At 33.2% G+C, this 17,058-nt stretch overlaps 1 protein-coding gene across 1 annotated transcript in view; it reads right to left on the reverse strand.

The window, feature by feature from the left end:
* Nucleotides 1–17,058, reverse strand: part of LOC114333903 (importin-4) — a 154,147-nt gene that overhangs the window by 104,326 nt on the left and 32,763 nt on the right. The window contains exons 5-8 of the mRNA XM_050656072.1: nucleotides 16,711–16,968; nucleotides 14,491–14,713; nucleotides 11,460–11,805; nucleotides 766–992 (exon numbers count right to left, since the gene is read on the reverse strand). Coding sequence (XP_050512029.1) covers nucleotides 766–992; nucleotides 11,460–11,805; nucleotides 14,491–14,713; nucleotides 16,711–16,968 — 1,054 coding nt within the window. The remainder of the gene's footprint in view (nucleotides 1–765; nucleotides 993–11,459; nucleotides 11,806–14,490; nucleotides 14,714–16,710; nucleotides 16,969–17,058) is intronic.

Genomic DNA, 17,058 nt, shown 5'->3' on the forward strand with positions numbered 1-17,058 from the left:
ATTTATAAAAACAACATAACCTAAAATTTATGCTATTTTGTCAAAGTTTCTGTCTATTTCATCATTTCATGTCAGTTTATGCAATTCTTTGCACCGTGTAATCACTTTGCACACCGTGTAATTGCAGAAAGTTAGTTGCAACTTATTGCACAAGTTCTTGCGCAAGAAATTGTGCAATTAATTGCGCAATTACTTGCATCGTGTAAAGTGGCTATTAGGTTAAGAATTAGACAGAATGTCAACAAATTTTTATGCCGGCACCACACTTCGCTATGTGTTATTTGTTATGCGGCTACGCTGATAAATATTTGTCCTTTGAAGTGTGTCAACAACCGACAACTGGACGGATAGGCGTATTTACTATTCGTGCATATGCGTTATGCGTGCGAATAGACGAATGAATCCTCCACACTTCGTCCTGTACGGCTGAATAAAGTGCATAACAAATAACACACAGCGAAGTGTAGTGCCGCCATTATGCCTTTTCCAAGAATTTTGCGCGCTTGTGCGAACTTAAAATCCGAAACAAAATCCTCTAACGTCTAGAGGGTATCCCAAATACGTTCAGGATCTATTTTCTGTACAGCGCGAACACCAAATTTTACGTCCGGGGGGTGTCCAGAGGGAAAAATTCGACCTCCGCGAACGCACAAAATTGTAATGAGCAGGTGTCCTCCCTCTGGTTTAGTTCAGGTTTTGCTCGGCGAATACAGTTAATATGGTAGTTTAAGTGTGCAGTTGTAACGGTATGTTATTTTTTCTTACCTATAGCATAACACTGAATTTGATGCATTTCCGAGTTAGGATCGCTATTAATATATATCTTTAAAAATTCTATTACTCTGTCAAAATATGGTAGCAATCCTTCTTTTACTGCACTAGCGATGGACCCTAAAGTACTTAATGCAACTCTTTTTAATTGAAGGGAGAAACCTTCTGGATCCAATGCTTCAAAAATCCTTGTCATCAATGTTGGAAGATATGGCACTAATCTGAAAACCAAATATACATCAGACACTTTATTACTTGAAAAACGTTTTAGTATCAATTCAAAGTGAGTTAAAGGTAATTGAATCTATATTTTTTTTCGGCGAGTACCCAAATCTAATTATTCAAGATTAAATAAGAGAAAACGATACATTTTAGAACATGTTATACTTATTAAACACTTGTCAAAGTACTCAGGAATACATATCAAATGAGCTCTAGAAAAAGTTGATAGCATCAAAATTAAGCAAGGTATGTTGAAAATAAGAAAATAAGCTTTTTTAGAAAAAAGTGAAAAATAAAACATACGCCATTTTCGCAAATATTAAAATTTTTAGTAATCCCTTTAAGCGTAATAAGACCACACAGACGATAATTTACGGCGTCGTCAGAGCAGCAAGCGCTGTAAAATAAAGCGGCAGTAGCCGCCGTAAAAAGCATAGACGGGGATGTAAATTACGGCGTGTGTCGCGAGATGTAAATACAGTGTTTTGGTCGTTGTTGTGGCTAGATGAGCTACAAATTTGGACCCAGGTCCATTCGTTTGCGACACACGCCGAAGATGGGCCCGTTCGATGTTGCTGCGCGATATTTTACAGCTCACTCTGGCCATCCACTACTCTCACCGTGGGACCCATTTTTGCGCTTCATTTTACGGTTCTTACGGCGCCGTAAATTATCGCGTGTCTGGCCTTAGCTTTAGTTTCTTTATTTTAACATAAGTAGTGACCTCAAAAATTTTGACTGGTTTAGAAAAGGCATATTTAAAAAAATATGATTAAAAAAAATCTGAATTTTTCAAATTTTTATTTTTATTTTTTGATAATAATTCAACAAATACTCGATATACTTAAAAAATGATATGAGAACAAAATTTTAGTTTTTTTAACAAAGATTTTACTTTTCTATTATTTTTGTAGTATAAAAAATGACCAAGATAGAAACGTTTGAAGATTAAATTTTACTACGAGAACCATACAACCAGGTCCTTTAACCTCTTACATTAAAAAAAAGGGATTTAAAAGATTAAATTTAATACGATTTATTTGAAATTACCTTTCAAATGGTTTTTAGATGAACCTATATAAAAAATATCAGACTTGTTATTCTTTAAAAAATATATTTTTGAAGTGAAAACTTCTTTAGGGACGTTATGCGATTTTTTAATAGGGGAAAAAGCATTGAATTCGCGACCGTCACCGCGACCGCCATTGCGACCGTCATCGCTTATGCTACAGTCGGAAAAATGAAAGAATACCCATGAACGAACATATAAAACACGCTGTATTTTCCTGTCACCGTGTCACAAAGAAAATTGCCCAGCGCAAGTACATGTAATAATAAGTCAACGGTGACAGGAAAATACAGAGTGTTTTATATGTTCGTTCATGGGTATTCTTTCATTTTTCCGACTGTATATATTATGTGTATGTATATACAGTGAGCACGTAAAGGTTGGAATAAATTCATTTTCTCGAGAACGGACAATTTTGGAAAAAAATCCTGAAATAGGTCAATTTTTATTTTTAAATTACGACTTTTGGCTTATATCTTATACTAGTGACGTCACCCATCTGGGCGTGATGACGACATCGATGATTTTTTTAAATGAGAATAGGGGTCGTGTGATAGCTCACTTGAAAGGTAATTAAATTCTCTATTCACTAATATAAACAATTAACATAAATATTTATACAGGGTGTCCAAAAAAATTTTTTTTGAATTAACTTTTTTGACATAAAAAGAAGAATGTGTGTAATTTATTTAATTCAAAATACCTTTTATTGATAACAGAAAACAGGAAAAAATGTTTATTTGGCAAATACATATTGTTTTTTGTTTAAATTCAATATTAAACAGCCACTCACCAGCCCCGTGACAATTTGAACATTAGTTTAAGCGAAAGGTCATGATTATTTTTCAAATAAACATTTTTTTCTGTTTTCTGAAAGCAGTAAAATGTATTTTGAAATAAATAAATTACATACATTCTTCTTTTTATGTCAATAAATGTAATCAAAAAAAATTTTTTTTTGGACACCCTGTATAAATAATTATGTTATTGTTTATATTACTGAATAGAGAATTAAATTACCTTTCAAATGAGCTATCACACGACCCCTATTCTCATTTAAAAAAATCATCGATGACGTCATCACGCCCAGACGGGTGACGTCACTAGTAAGATATATATGCCAAAAAGTCGTAATTTAAAAATAAAAATTGACCTGTTTCGGGATTTTTTCCAAAATCGTCCATTCTCGAGAAAATGAATTTATTCCAACCTTTACGTGCTCACTGTATAAATTATGTAGAGGTATTTAAATTTAAAATAAATGTAAAATCTATTTTAGGATGGGGAAAAAGGGTTGATTTCGCGACCATGATCGCGACCGTCATCGCTTCGGCGAACTAAATTTTGTACATATCTAGGTATATTATGTGGATGTATATATAAATTTTATAGAAGAATTTAAATTTAAAATAAATGTAAAACTTATTTTAGGATGGGGAAAAAGGATTTATTTCGCGACCGTCATCTCTTCGGCGAAATAAATTTTGTACGTATCTATAGTATGTGTATGTAGACATAAACTGTACAGAAGTATTTAAATTTAAAATAAATGTAAAACCTATTTTTGGATGGGGAAAAAGGATTTATTTCGCGACCGTCATCTCTTCGGCGAAATGAATTTTGTACGTATATTTATTATGTGTATGTATATATAAATTGGTGGATGCTAAAAGATGAGAAGGAAGGTCTATTCAGGGAAAGAATAGTAGAAAAAATATGTTAGAACATGACAGGAAGCCCTAACACAATTTGGAGAAAAATAGCCAATGTTATTAGAGAGACGGCTATTGAAATACTTGGGAAAACGTCAGGAAAGAAGTTTGAAGATAAAGAGACTTGGTGGTGGTCAAATGAAGTACAAGGAAAAATAAAAGAGAAGGGAAAATTATATAAAAAGTTTCAAGAAACCAGATCGGACATAAATCTTCAAAACTATATGGTCGCCAAAAAGGAAGCGAAAGTAGCAGTAGCAAAAGCTAAAGCAGAAGCGTATTCAAACCTATACGATCAACTTGATACCAGGGAAGGCGAAGCAAAGATATATAAAATAGCCAAACAGAGAGCAAAGAAAGCAAGAGATTTTTGATCAGATTAGTAGATGTATCCGAGATGAAAATAATAAAATACTAATTCACGAAAAGGATGTCAAAAAGAGATAGAGAAATTATTTTGACAGTCTATTAAATGAAGAATTTGACAGACAGCCTGTGGAGTTAACGGAGACAGTAACAGCAATGGTTACCAGAATAACAAACGAGGAAGTGGCTCAAGCGCTTCAAAAAATAAAGAAAGGAAAAGCAGTCGGACCAGATGATATTCCTGGGGAAGTATGGAGAGCATTGGGAGAGACAGGAACAAGTTGGCTAGCAGGTCTATTTAATAGAATTATGGAAGTTGGACAAATGCCAGACGAATGGAGAAGCAGTATATTAGTACCTGTCTACAAAAACAAGGGAGACATACAACAATGCACAAACTACAGGGCTATAAAACTACTTAGCCACTCCATGAAAATATGGGAGAGAGTAATCGATACACGGATACGTGAAGAAACCGAGATATCCGATAATCAATTTGGCTTTATGCAGGGCAGATCAACAACAAATGCAATTTTCATTGTAAGGCAACTGATGGAAAAATACAGGAATAAAGAGACCAAAGCTCATATGGTATTCATTGATCTTGAGAAAGCATATGATAGAGTTCCTCGAGAGGTTCTGTGGTGGGCACTCAATAAGAAAGGAGTCCCTGGCGAATATGTAAATATTGTGAGAGATATGTATGAGAGAGTAACAACTAGTGTTACGACAGGTGTGGGAGAGACTGATAAATTTCAGGTGAAAGTAGGATTCCACCAAGGCTCGGTGCTTAGTCCTTATTTATTCTCATTAGTTTTGCACCAGATAACAGCGAAACTACAGGGTAGTATTCCATGGTGCCTAATGTATGCTGATGATGTAGTGTTAATAGGAAATAGTGAAAGAGATTTAGAACAAAAACTGGAACAGTGGAGACAAGCTCTGGAGGAAAAAGGTTTAAAACTTAGTAGGACAAAAACAGAGTATTTGGAATGTTCATTTAAAGATGGAGTTACTACAAATAAAATGGTATCCTTGGATGGTGACTTGATTGTGAAAAGTAATAGTTTTAAGTACCTAGGATCGGTATTACAGAGTAATGGAGAAATAGATGGAGATGCATGCAGTAGAATTAGGGCTGGATGGATGAAGTGGAAAGAAGCGAGTGGTGTGTTGTGTGACAGAAAAATTCCAATGAACTGAAGGGAAAATTCTATAAAACAGCCAAAAGACCGGCTATGATGCACGGAACTGAATGTTGGGCAGTGAAAAAGAAAGAGAAACAACGAATGCATGTGGCGGAAATGAGAATGCTTAGATGGATGAGAGGAGTGACAAAGAAGGATAAAATTAGAAATGAGTATATTAGGGGAAGTCTAGGTGTGGCACCAACTGATGCCAAAATGAGAGAGCATAGGTTAAGATGGTTTGGTCATGTTCAAGGTAGAGACGTTAATCACCCTATACGAAGAATAGCTGAAGTGCAGATTCCTGGAAGGAGTAGGAGAGGAAGACCAAAGAAGACCTGGGGGGAGACGATAAGGCAGGACATGTTGGTAAAGGGGATTAACATTGATATGACCCAAGATAGAATTGTGTGGAGAAATGCAATTAGGGAAGCCGACCTCGCAAAGGATAAGGCAAAGAGAATGATGATGATATATAAATTGTGTAGAAGTATTTAAATTTAAAATAAATGTAAAATCTATTTTGGGATGGGGAAAAAGGATTGATTTCGCGACCGTCATCGCTTCGACGAAATAAGTTTTGTACGTATATTATTATAATGTACGTATAATAATAGTAATATTATTGAAGTGGAAACTTCTTTAGGGACGTTGTGCACTTTTTGGATGGGGAAAAAGTATTGAAGTATGTAGCGACCGTCATCGCGACCATCATTGCTTCGACGAAATAAATTTTGAAGTGAACACTTCTTTAAGGACGTTGTGCACCTTTTATATGGGGAAAAAGTATTGAATTAGCGACCGTCAGCGCCTTGACGAAATAAATTTTTAAAGTGAAAAGTTTTTTTAAAGACGTTGTGCACTTTTTAGATGGGGAAAAAGTATTAAATTAGCGACCGTCATTGCTTCGACAAAATAAATTTTTGAAGGGAATACTTCTTTAGGGACGTTAAATTAGCGACTGTTATTGCTTCGGCAAAATAAATTTTTGAAGTGAAAACTTCTGTAGAAACGTTGTGCCCTTTTTAGATGGTGAAAATTATTGAATTAGTGACCGTCATCCCGACCGCCATTGCTTCGACAAAATAAAGTTTTGAAGCGAAAACTTCTTTAGGGACGTTGTGCATTTTTGGGATGAGGAAAAAGTATTAAATTAGCGACCGTCATTGCCAGAGCCGTGCGATATATCTTTTCAATATGATGTAACTATTCGAAATGCCGCCCCTTAAATATTATTGAAACTTAACTTTTGTTTTTATTAAACGAACTACACAAAATGGACAAAAACTTTTATTCTAAAAACAAAACATACTTTAAATTAAACGAAATTAAATTAAATCAATTAAATAACTTTAAATTAAATTAATATTAACGAGAGATATATAGACCAATTATATTACGATCTACGACAAACACAAGTGTATTTTCCAATTAGTATAGAGCAGCGGTTCTCAATCTGTGGTACATGTACCACTGGTGGTACATACCACTATTTGAGGTGGTACACAAAACACACAATAAATTAAAATAGTAGTACTTAGTAAGTTTTGGTAATACAATCTAAACATATAGGTGGTACCAAAAATAATAAAAGAACTGTAGGTGGTACATGACTCAAAAAGTTTGAGAACCGCTGGTATAGAGTATCTACTAAGTTGTCATGAAATAGACAAAATTAAATTACTGATTAACTATTTGAAAGAAATAAATATAGTCATTTAATTTAAACAGCTATAAATATAACAAAAGTAATGTAATAAGGTAAAAACAAATAAAAATCTGTAGCTAACGGATCTGCATCCAAGTCATCTTTTCACACTCACATACACACAAATAAAATGTATTAACATTAAATAACATTTACAGAAATTACAATTTTACATTCCGAGTTTAATTTTGGCAAACTCGTAACTCGTCAATCAGATTGGTGTAGTCTAAAGTAGCAGCTAGTGAGGACTCTATTGGAATGAGTGCTAAATTTTTTAGTTTTGTTTGTCTTATGGAAGCTTCGTAAATAGTTTTTATTAATTTTTAATTTTGAAATACTTCTTTCCCCACTAGCTACCGAGAAAGGAAATATTTATAAACTGGTTAGTGATACAACTACCTACATTTGGGAAAGGAATTGGTTATTTTGGCACAAATAGTTCAAAACCTCTAAAGGTTTCATGGAATATTGTATCATTTGGGATACATCGCGCAATTCTTCTAGATATCGTGCAAGATCATTTGCCTCTATATCCAATTTTTTATCTTTTTCTATTGAAAGTATTGAATGAAGATTCATACAACATTTTTCTAGTGTTTTATCATCTATTTCTCTTTAAAAATATCAGATATAAATTTAAAATTTTTATTATGAATGTCTAAAAGCGAAAATCGATCAATCAAAGAATTAATGACAATGTCTAAAATATAGATGAAAAAATTTAGTTTAAATTTATCTTCATCTGTTAAGAGCTCATCCACAGTTTTTTCGTAATCAAATTGACGCTTTTTTTCCTGTTTCGAATTTCATTTTCAGTTGAAACTTATATCAAGATTGTCTGCAATCTTATTAGCAGTAATTTTCATTTGATCATAACCAGATTGTAACTTTTCTTTTTTTCTATAGTTTCTGTCAATACACAATCTGACAAATTTATAGTTACATGTTGCAACATCTTCGAGACTGAATTTATAATATGAAATAAAATATTACAAAGAACTACACGCATATAAATTTATAATTTTTAATATTTTTTGCTATTCCTCGTGCTTTGACTTTAGTTTCTGAATCTTTGTTGACGTCTTCTATTATTTTGAATAAAGCAACATAATATATTTCAGAAGAAATCAAAGGTTTCAATGCACTTATTCGACTTGACCATCTAGTAGCATTCAATGCTTTTAGAGTTAGTTGTGAAGCATGCTTTTTCAGACGTTCCCAACGCTTTGTAGAACCAGAAAAAAACTGTACAGTTCTTGTATAACACAGAAAAAGGTTGTTGTTTCTGTAGAAGAAGACGCTGCGTCATTTATGACTAAGTTTAAAGAGTGAACCCGTAAAACGCTCTGGGATATTTCTACTACATATATATATATATTTTTAATTATTGAATGGTTCAATTTGTATTTTGATCTTACTGAGTATGCCGCCCCTCTTGTAATGCCGCCTGATGCGACTGCCTCTCCGCATCATAGCACGGCACGGCCCTGATCATTGCTTCGACGAAATAATGTTTTGAAGTGAAAACTTCTTTAGGGACGTTTTGCCCTTTTTAGATGGGGAAAAGTATTGAATTAGCGACCGTCATCGCGACCGCCATTGCTTCGACGAAATAATGTTTTGAAGTGAAAACTTCTTTATGGACGTTGTTCCCTTTTTAGATGGGGAAAAAGTATTAAATTAACGACCTTCAATGCTTCGACGAAATGAATTGTTAAAGTGAAAACTTCTTTAGGGACGTTGTGCGCTTTTTAGATGAGGAAAAAGTATTGAATTAGCGACCGTCATCGCTTCGGCAAAATACATTTTTGAAGTTAAAACTTCTTTAGGGACGTTTTGCATTTTTGGATGGGGAAAAAGTATTAAATTAGCGGCCGTCATTGCTTCAACGAAATAAATTTTTGAAGTGAAAACTTCTTTAGGGACGTTGTGCCCTTTTTAGATGGAGAAAAAGTATTGAATTAGCGACCGTCATTGCTTCCACGAAATAAATGTTTAAAGCGAAAACTTTTTAGGGACGGTATACACTTTTTAGATGGGGAAATGTTGAATTAGCGACCGTCATCGCTTCGGCAAAATAAATTTTTGAAGTAAAAACTTCTTTAGGGACGTTTTGTACTTTTTCGATGGGGAAAAAGTATTAAATTAGCGACCGTCCTTGCTTGAACGAAATATATTTTTGAAGTAAAAACTTCTTTACGGACGTTGTGCCCTTTTTAGATGGAGAAAAAGTCTTGAATTAGCGACCGTCATCGCGATCGTCATTGCTTTGACGAAATAAATTTTTGAAGCGAAAACTTTTTTAGGAACGTTATACACTTTTTAGATGGGGAAAAAGTGTGGAATTAGCGACCGTCATCGCTTCGGGGAAATAAATATTTGAAGTGAAAACTTCTTTAGGGACGTTGGGCACTTTTTAAAAGGGGAAAAAGTATTGAGTTTTCGACCGTCATCACTTTGCGGAACTAAATTTCGTACGTATATATATTATGTGTATGTATACATAAGTAGCATAGAACGTACGCAACGCGTATATAATATAGTTATAGCACTTCTTTTTGGATGGGGAAAAAGCAGTGAGCTTGTAATTTATATACTATATGAAGTTTTCACTTCTGTCGGCACTCCCATGAGTGCTTTAATTTTTTTTTTGGAAAAATAGCGCGCGGCCTCACGTAGCCAGGATGATAACGCCATACTTGGAAACCGTCTTTGTGCCAAAAATGAATTGGCCGGGTCAAAGCCCAGATTTGAACCCGATTGAGTATGTTTGGGACCAACTCCAACGAAGAGTAAGAAACAGAATATTTGCTCTAATAAATCGTGAGTAGCTTCGGTTGGCGCTCAAGGAAGAATGGGAAGCTTTTCCTCAAGACAACATCCAGAATTTGATCAATTCAATACCAAGACAAATGAGAAGTGTAATTCAAAATAGAGGTGGTACATACAGAATACGAATACAGACACAGGTGGTACAGAATACAGGTGGTAATACAGAATATGAAAAATCACGACTTTATTGTTATTTTTATAAAGGAAACAGAAAAAAATGTACAATGTTAATTTTTTTTCCATGAAAATCATCATGGGAGAAGTTTTTTTTTGACAATTTGTTATTTAAGAAATGATTGCATACTGCTTTAGAACATATTCTTACACATTACACAAACATATAATGATAATCAATTTCTTGTAGGATTCGTAAAAATTTAAAAAATGCCAAAAAATTAAGGTGGCCTCTTTTAATGATGCGCAGTGTAATTAATACCATCAATCTTTAGGCAGCTTTTTAGAATTAATTCATTAATGTTACCGGGAGATAGTAGAAAATTTGAATCGGTTCATGTCAGTAAATGTCAGGTGAACTGTATTATACAGGAAATATAGCATATATGTATCTTATGAAACCAGTTTTCGACTATGGTTTCATATAAGGTTGGTGTGTTTGTCTATTTAGACTATGATAAAAGTTGGCCTAAAGGTTTTACATTTGGTGTATATGTAAATGCAGGTTTCCCCCTATTAAATACAAGAGAATACTCATTATCACACGTGTGTGTATGCGTGCGTGCATGTGAAGCAATTGCGTAGAAAGAATAACGGCAGAGCTCGCACAAAAATGGATGAAAAATACATCAAAGCAACCCCTTTGAAATCGTTAACAATAGGGAACTTGCATAAAATTTTAAATTCGAAAAAAATGTTATAAATCACAACAGAACATAATTTAAAACATGTATCAAAGATAAAAAAGTTTTTTTGTCTTTCGTTTGGCCCCTAAAGACGATTAAAAATTCAAATTATACCAGCCAGCCCAAAACGCGTCGTGACGTCATCCGGTTATAAGTTTACATTCTGCACCAAGAAAGTAAATAAAATTGTATATAATTTTTAATTAGACATTACAAACGTCAGTACAAAATACAGTTATGTGACGACACAAGTGTTTTTGATCGTTTGAACTATTCATAGAAAACTTGTACTTTTACAAAATGGTTTTATTTTCCATAGTAAACCTTCTTTCCTTTCCTTCAAAAATTGTATCAAACTCCAATCTCAACAAACTGGTATATATTATTCCAATTACATACGATAAATGTCATTAGAATATAAATATTTTTCCCTTATTCAGCGATGATGAGCTGGCCAAATACCCAAGTAGGTGGAGGACAATAAACTAAAGAAGGAGAAGAAGAATATACCTAAATATAACCATAATCATAACTATATTATAAAACTATCTGACGTCACGGGTCGTTTGATCTATTTTATACCGCAGAAGACTTTAAATTTGTATTTCTAAGTTATTACGAGTTTTTGAAGAGTGAAATTCTGGAAATCTCATTTTTAAACAATACTGAACATTATTATGTATTAAAAAAATGTGAAAGTTCCCTACTGTAGAAAAGTTTTGAAATACTAACCCTTCATCTAAGTTTTCGCAAAAAGTTTCCAAAGCATAGAACAACCTATCCAAACTCGGTGGGTCTTTCCTTTCTGCAGCCATCTGTACAAAAATTTGACGTAAACATTCAAACAACACTGGCAATAATTCTGATGAGTATTGACTAATTTCTGGTTGTAAATGTTCTGCAAATTGTCCTAAAGCGAAAAATGCTGCATTTCTTACAACAGCATTAGGATTATGAATAGCCGTGCAGACACATTTTAAAAAATCTTGGAGATATTTGTGTCTAATACATTCTGAGCAACCTTCTGCTAGTACTGCTAAGGCTAAATAGGCCGCTTTCTGGAAGTAAATATCTCCTCCTTAAACAGTAATTGTCTATTAAAATTGTAATATATATTACAAAAAAAAGTTTGGAAAAAATTAATGCAAATTAAAATTAAATGTATAACTTAAGAGTAATTAAAAAAAAAGGTTTTCATACGTTTGGTCGCACTATCTGAACATCACCAAAATTAATAGCGAAATAGCAGTCACTAACATCATCAGGGACGTAGGTTGAGATTGTCGTCATATATATGTTAAATATACAATTCATAAATATAAAAAGCATTGTATGTACAATGAATATTATTGAATTAAAAAATTTAAAAACTATAAAAATATATGTTAAAAACCACTTAATATTGAAATATTTCAATATTTAGTGGTTTTATCATTTATATTTTTATAGTTTTTATATTTTTTAATTTAATAATATTCATTGTACAATGCTTTTTAGATTTGCTTTTTATAAATTGAAGATTTAAGTGAAAGAAGGAAATATGTTATATTTTCTAAAACTGTGAGTTTCCTAGTGAATGAAGGCGACATGTGACTTCTCTAGCATATGAAACTTAGCTGTATCTCTAAAAATCTTAATAATAACATTCTTGTGAAGCTTTGTAGAGGTACACTGTAAGTTTCATATGATAGAGAAGTCACATATAATGTTGTTCTGAAGCTATTTTCTTGTGGCATTTTTATAATAAATTACTTTTAATGGGAAATAAGCCACAATTTTATTAAGTAATTATTTTATGGCTTATTTCCCATAAAAAGTAATTTATTAAGTCACATATAATCGTCATTCACTAGGAAACTCAAAATTTTCGAGAATGTGACATACCTCCTTCTTCCACTTAGGTCTTCAATAATTGTACATTTAACATCTATATGACGACAATCGCAACGTACGTCGCTGATGATGTTAGTGATTATGATTACTAACGAAATATAGGAAGACTAGTCCTGGTCTGATTGGACTGGACCTATACTTGGTCTTTATTGAACTGTCTACCCGCTACCCAATAATTTCAGTGATTTAATCCTAATATTCTCAAGAAAAATACAATTGATGTGACAAGGTTAAATATTGGCGAATATGAGTTTGAAAAGGTAGAACACTTTAAATAACTAATGGTCTCAGTTAATGGAACTACTAATGGCAAAAGCATAGTAATCAATGAAAGAATCCTGGCAAGAAACATAACCTACTGGAAAACAACTTACTCAAAGATAAGCTTACTCAGAATAGCAAACTGAAAATTTACAAAATAGCAATTAGAAAAGCGGTGTGAGACAAGGGTGTATACTGTCACCAACCCTGTTTAATCTCTATTCCGAAGACGTAATGAATAGAACACTCTCTGAGCAATCCATAGGTATTAAAATAAATGGTGTTAGATTAAACAATCTGAGATTTGCCGACGACACCGTTCTGATCGCAGAAACATTTGAAGAGCTACAGACATTGGTGAATAAGATAGCAGACTGCAGCGAAGAATATGGACTATCTTTGAACATAAAGAAAACTAAATTTATGGTAATATCGAAATGAACACGAAATGTTCAAAATTTATATTTACACAATGAAATTATCGATCGAGTTAGCAAATACAAATATTTAGGCACTTTAATAAATGAAGACAACGATAGCTCAGCAGAAATCAAAATAAGAATAGAAAAAGCCAGATCCATATTCACTAAAATGAAGAGAGTGTTCTGTGGAAGAGATTTGAGCCTTGAAATGAAACTTCGCCTGATGAGATGTTACGTACTTTCTGTGCTGTTCTACGGAATGGAGTCATGGACGCTGAAAAAGATTGATACCAAAAAATTGGAGGCATTTGAACTGTGGATGTATCGCAGAATCTTGAGAATATCATGGACGGAGAGAGTCACAAACGTCGAGGTCTTGAGAAGAATGAATAAAGAAAAGGAAGCCATATTTACGATCAAAAAACGAAAACTGCAATACTTGGGACACATTACAAGAGGCGAAAGATATGAACTGCTTCGAATAATTATGCAGGGGAAGATAACAGGAAGAAGGTCCATAGGAAGAAGACGAAACTCCTGACTAAAGAATCTACGGGAATGGTATAGCTGTAGCAACAACGAATTGTTTCGGTCAGCAGTTTCGAAAATACGTATAGCCCTGATGATCGCCAACCTTTGGAACGAAGATGGCACTTGAAGAAGAAGAAGAATTAGAAAGGTAATCACATATGGTGCTGAAGTAATGTGCTTGACACAGAAGGATGAAGAAAGATTGAGAATTCTAGAGAGAAAAACATTCGGAGAATAGCAGGCCCACTAAACTTAGGTAATAACGAATTTAGACAACTGATGAACTACGAAGGAAGAGAACTTTTGAAAGAAGACATCGTCAGATTTATCAAGGCACAAAAACTCAGATGGATGGGATATATAGAAAGAAGAAATCCAGAAGCAGTTATCAAGAAAATCACCAAATGGAGACCAGTATCTGACAACCGTAAGAAAAAACAGGAACGAATGGAGAAATCTTGTAGAAGACGCCCAGTCACACAAGGAATTGTAAAAGCATAAAGAAGGCGGCAATCACTCCGCTAGAAGTGTAGATGCCATGATGATGATCTTTTTTTTGTATTTTGTCTGCATTAAATTCAATTGCCGCTATTTTATTGTGAATAAACTACATAATTGTGTATTTTCTATTTTCACAGAATAGTAAATGTATTCACCTTGAATCGCAGGTTCCACTTTAGTTAAAATATATGGTATAACCTTTTCTGCCGGAATATGTAGAGCAATCAGATCTAAAGTTTGAGTGGCAGCAGTAATAGATGTAAATTGGTCTGGATCACCTAAGAAATATTCTTCGTTGCCTTCATCTTCGGGTTGTTGAGCCATTAATGAAATTAAAACGTCAATAATTGGTTCGACGAGTTTGTTTTTCTGAACTACCTATATCGCCAAGAAACAGAACAGATTATATAACATAATTAGCTTCACATAAAAATTTATAAAAATTATTGTTGTTTGTTTGGGTTTACACTCCTACCGTTATAGGAACAGACGTGAGCTGCGCGCAAACCGGAGAAGGAAGGGGGCATTTGGGGATTAAATTTCAGTTTCCACGGTTCTTACAAATAATGACTGATTTCTTTTAAAATGTTTATATAAATCATGTTTATAACGAGTTGCATGCAATTATTTAAAATTTGTAAATTTTAAATGGTGGTTTAGCAATGTTATTATATGTTATTATTATATATTATTATAGTATATGTTATTATAATATAAATTATTTATAGTCTGTAATACCCGTCTTCTTTTGAAGATTCTTAAAATATTTATGTCGTAAAATGTTTTACAAATGTTTATTACAAAAATTTGCCAGTTTCCGAAACGTCACATTCTTTACGACGTTTCCGAAACGTCACAATTTAAGGAAAATTACAATTATTGAATGTACAGTTAACAAATTTTATAATAATTAATTGTTTTCGTAATTTCCATCACAACTGCCCATTTCGCTCAGATTTTGCCAAATTTTGCATAACTGACCACACTTTGACAATTTTTTTTTTTGTTATTTTAGTAGTTACCTTGGCAACGTCGACTACTTTCGTGATTATTTCTTGATACTCTATTTATTTTTATTTTTTACGGCAAAATTGTTGCAACTTGTGATGTTATTGGCGAGTTACAGAAAATAAATGTATTATACACGGCGCAAAATGCAGATTTTAGCGCCTAACGTTCATATATGGTGCTAAGATCTGCTATTTTTGCACCTTATATAATAAATAACTATTATTATACTATAGAAATAATCTAAACAATATGCTTTGACAAGATAATTTCCGTCTAATTTGAATAATATTAAAATATTTATGTCCTAAAATGTTTTTCAAATTTTAAGGTAATAAATATAAATCGTATAACAATCTTGTAGGGTAAGCTATCTCGACCCATCGATTCTGTTAGGCCTGGATCCCGAGTACCAAAAGAAGTTGATTAATAGCAAGCTGAAAATTTTTTGATAATAGCTTAACTGTGTCTAGTCGGACAAACTTTGATGTACGGGAATACTGGAACAGGGAAAGTTTTAATTGTGGAATAGGTTAAAAATTTGGAACATCAGACTACGAAAACATCCCATTTTTGTTGGACAGAACTTAAAATTGATTTGTTGCCCTTTCATTATACTCTCATACAAAAATCGGACTGCTATTTATCCCCAACATAATTCCTGTCATCTAACATGTTCTACGTGTCAGACTTATCATCAAAATGCCCAGTTGGTGATAAATACCAGTCTGATTTTTGCATGAGAGTTTAATGAAAGGGTAACAAATCAATTGGAAGTTCTGTCCGACAAAATACCTGTGACGTTTTCGTAGTCTGACGCTTCAAATTTTTAACCTGTTCCACAATTAAAACTTCCCCTGTTCCAGTGTTCCCATACATCAAAGTTTGTCCGACTAGACACCGTTAAACTATTAACAAATTTTCGGCTTGCTAATAATCAATTTTTTTTGGTACGTGGGATCCCGGTCTATATTTGCTACCTTTCTTAACTGGTACCCATTCTGTGAAATTTCCTAACAACTCTATTATATTTACTAAAGATCTAGATGCAACTTGGCTTATTATTTTTTTAATTAAAAAAAAAACTGTTATAATTATTAAAACAAAAATTAAAACAATTAAAAAATTCAACATCACTGTTATTAAAAATTAATAAAAATTGAGATTTTACACAAAACTTGTCGACGTCGCGAATCATCCCTATAGTGAAACTATCCGCATCTATAGCTAAGCAGTTGTCAATCAACCCAGTGCTCTCTGCCATGAATTGAAATTTGCTAGCGCGCAACATCTATTCCTATTTCGGTTCACCTGTCTATGAATGCGGACACTAAATCCATTTATAAGAACATTTAAAACATACTAACTTTTCCTTTTGATCTAATTAACCACCCAACTATACCAACAACCTTAATTTGAACTATCTTTGGGGTGGCATTATTACTAGCTAATTGAAGGCACATTTCAATAATCAATTTCAAATGTGGCGCCACAACACTAACAGCATACTCGATCAATTCCTCAATAAGCTCAAACATGTCAACAGCTTTTTTTTCGTCATCCATTGCCACTGTGTTAATAATTTGGAGAATTTTTGGCAGTAGAGAATGATATACATTAATCATCTAAAATTTAATATATAGTTAGAATATATTATATGCAATCAAAATAAAAAATAATATGTGTATAGAGTGTTTCAAAAAGATTTATACAAC

This window comes from Diabrotica virgifera, chromosome 7 (genome assembly GCF_917563875.1).
Source record: "Diabrotica virgifera virgifera chromosome 7, PGI_DIABVI_V3a".
In the NCBI taxonomy this organism is placed as follows: domain Eukaryota; kingdom Metazoa; phylum Arthropoda; class Insecta; order Coleoptera; family Chrysomelidae; genus Diabrotica; species Diabrotica virgifera.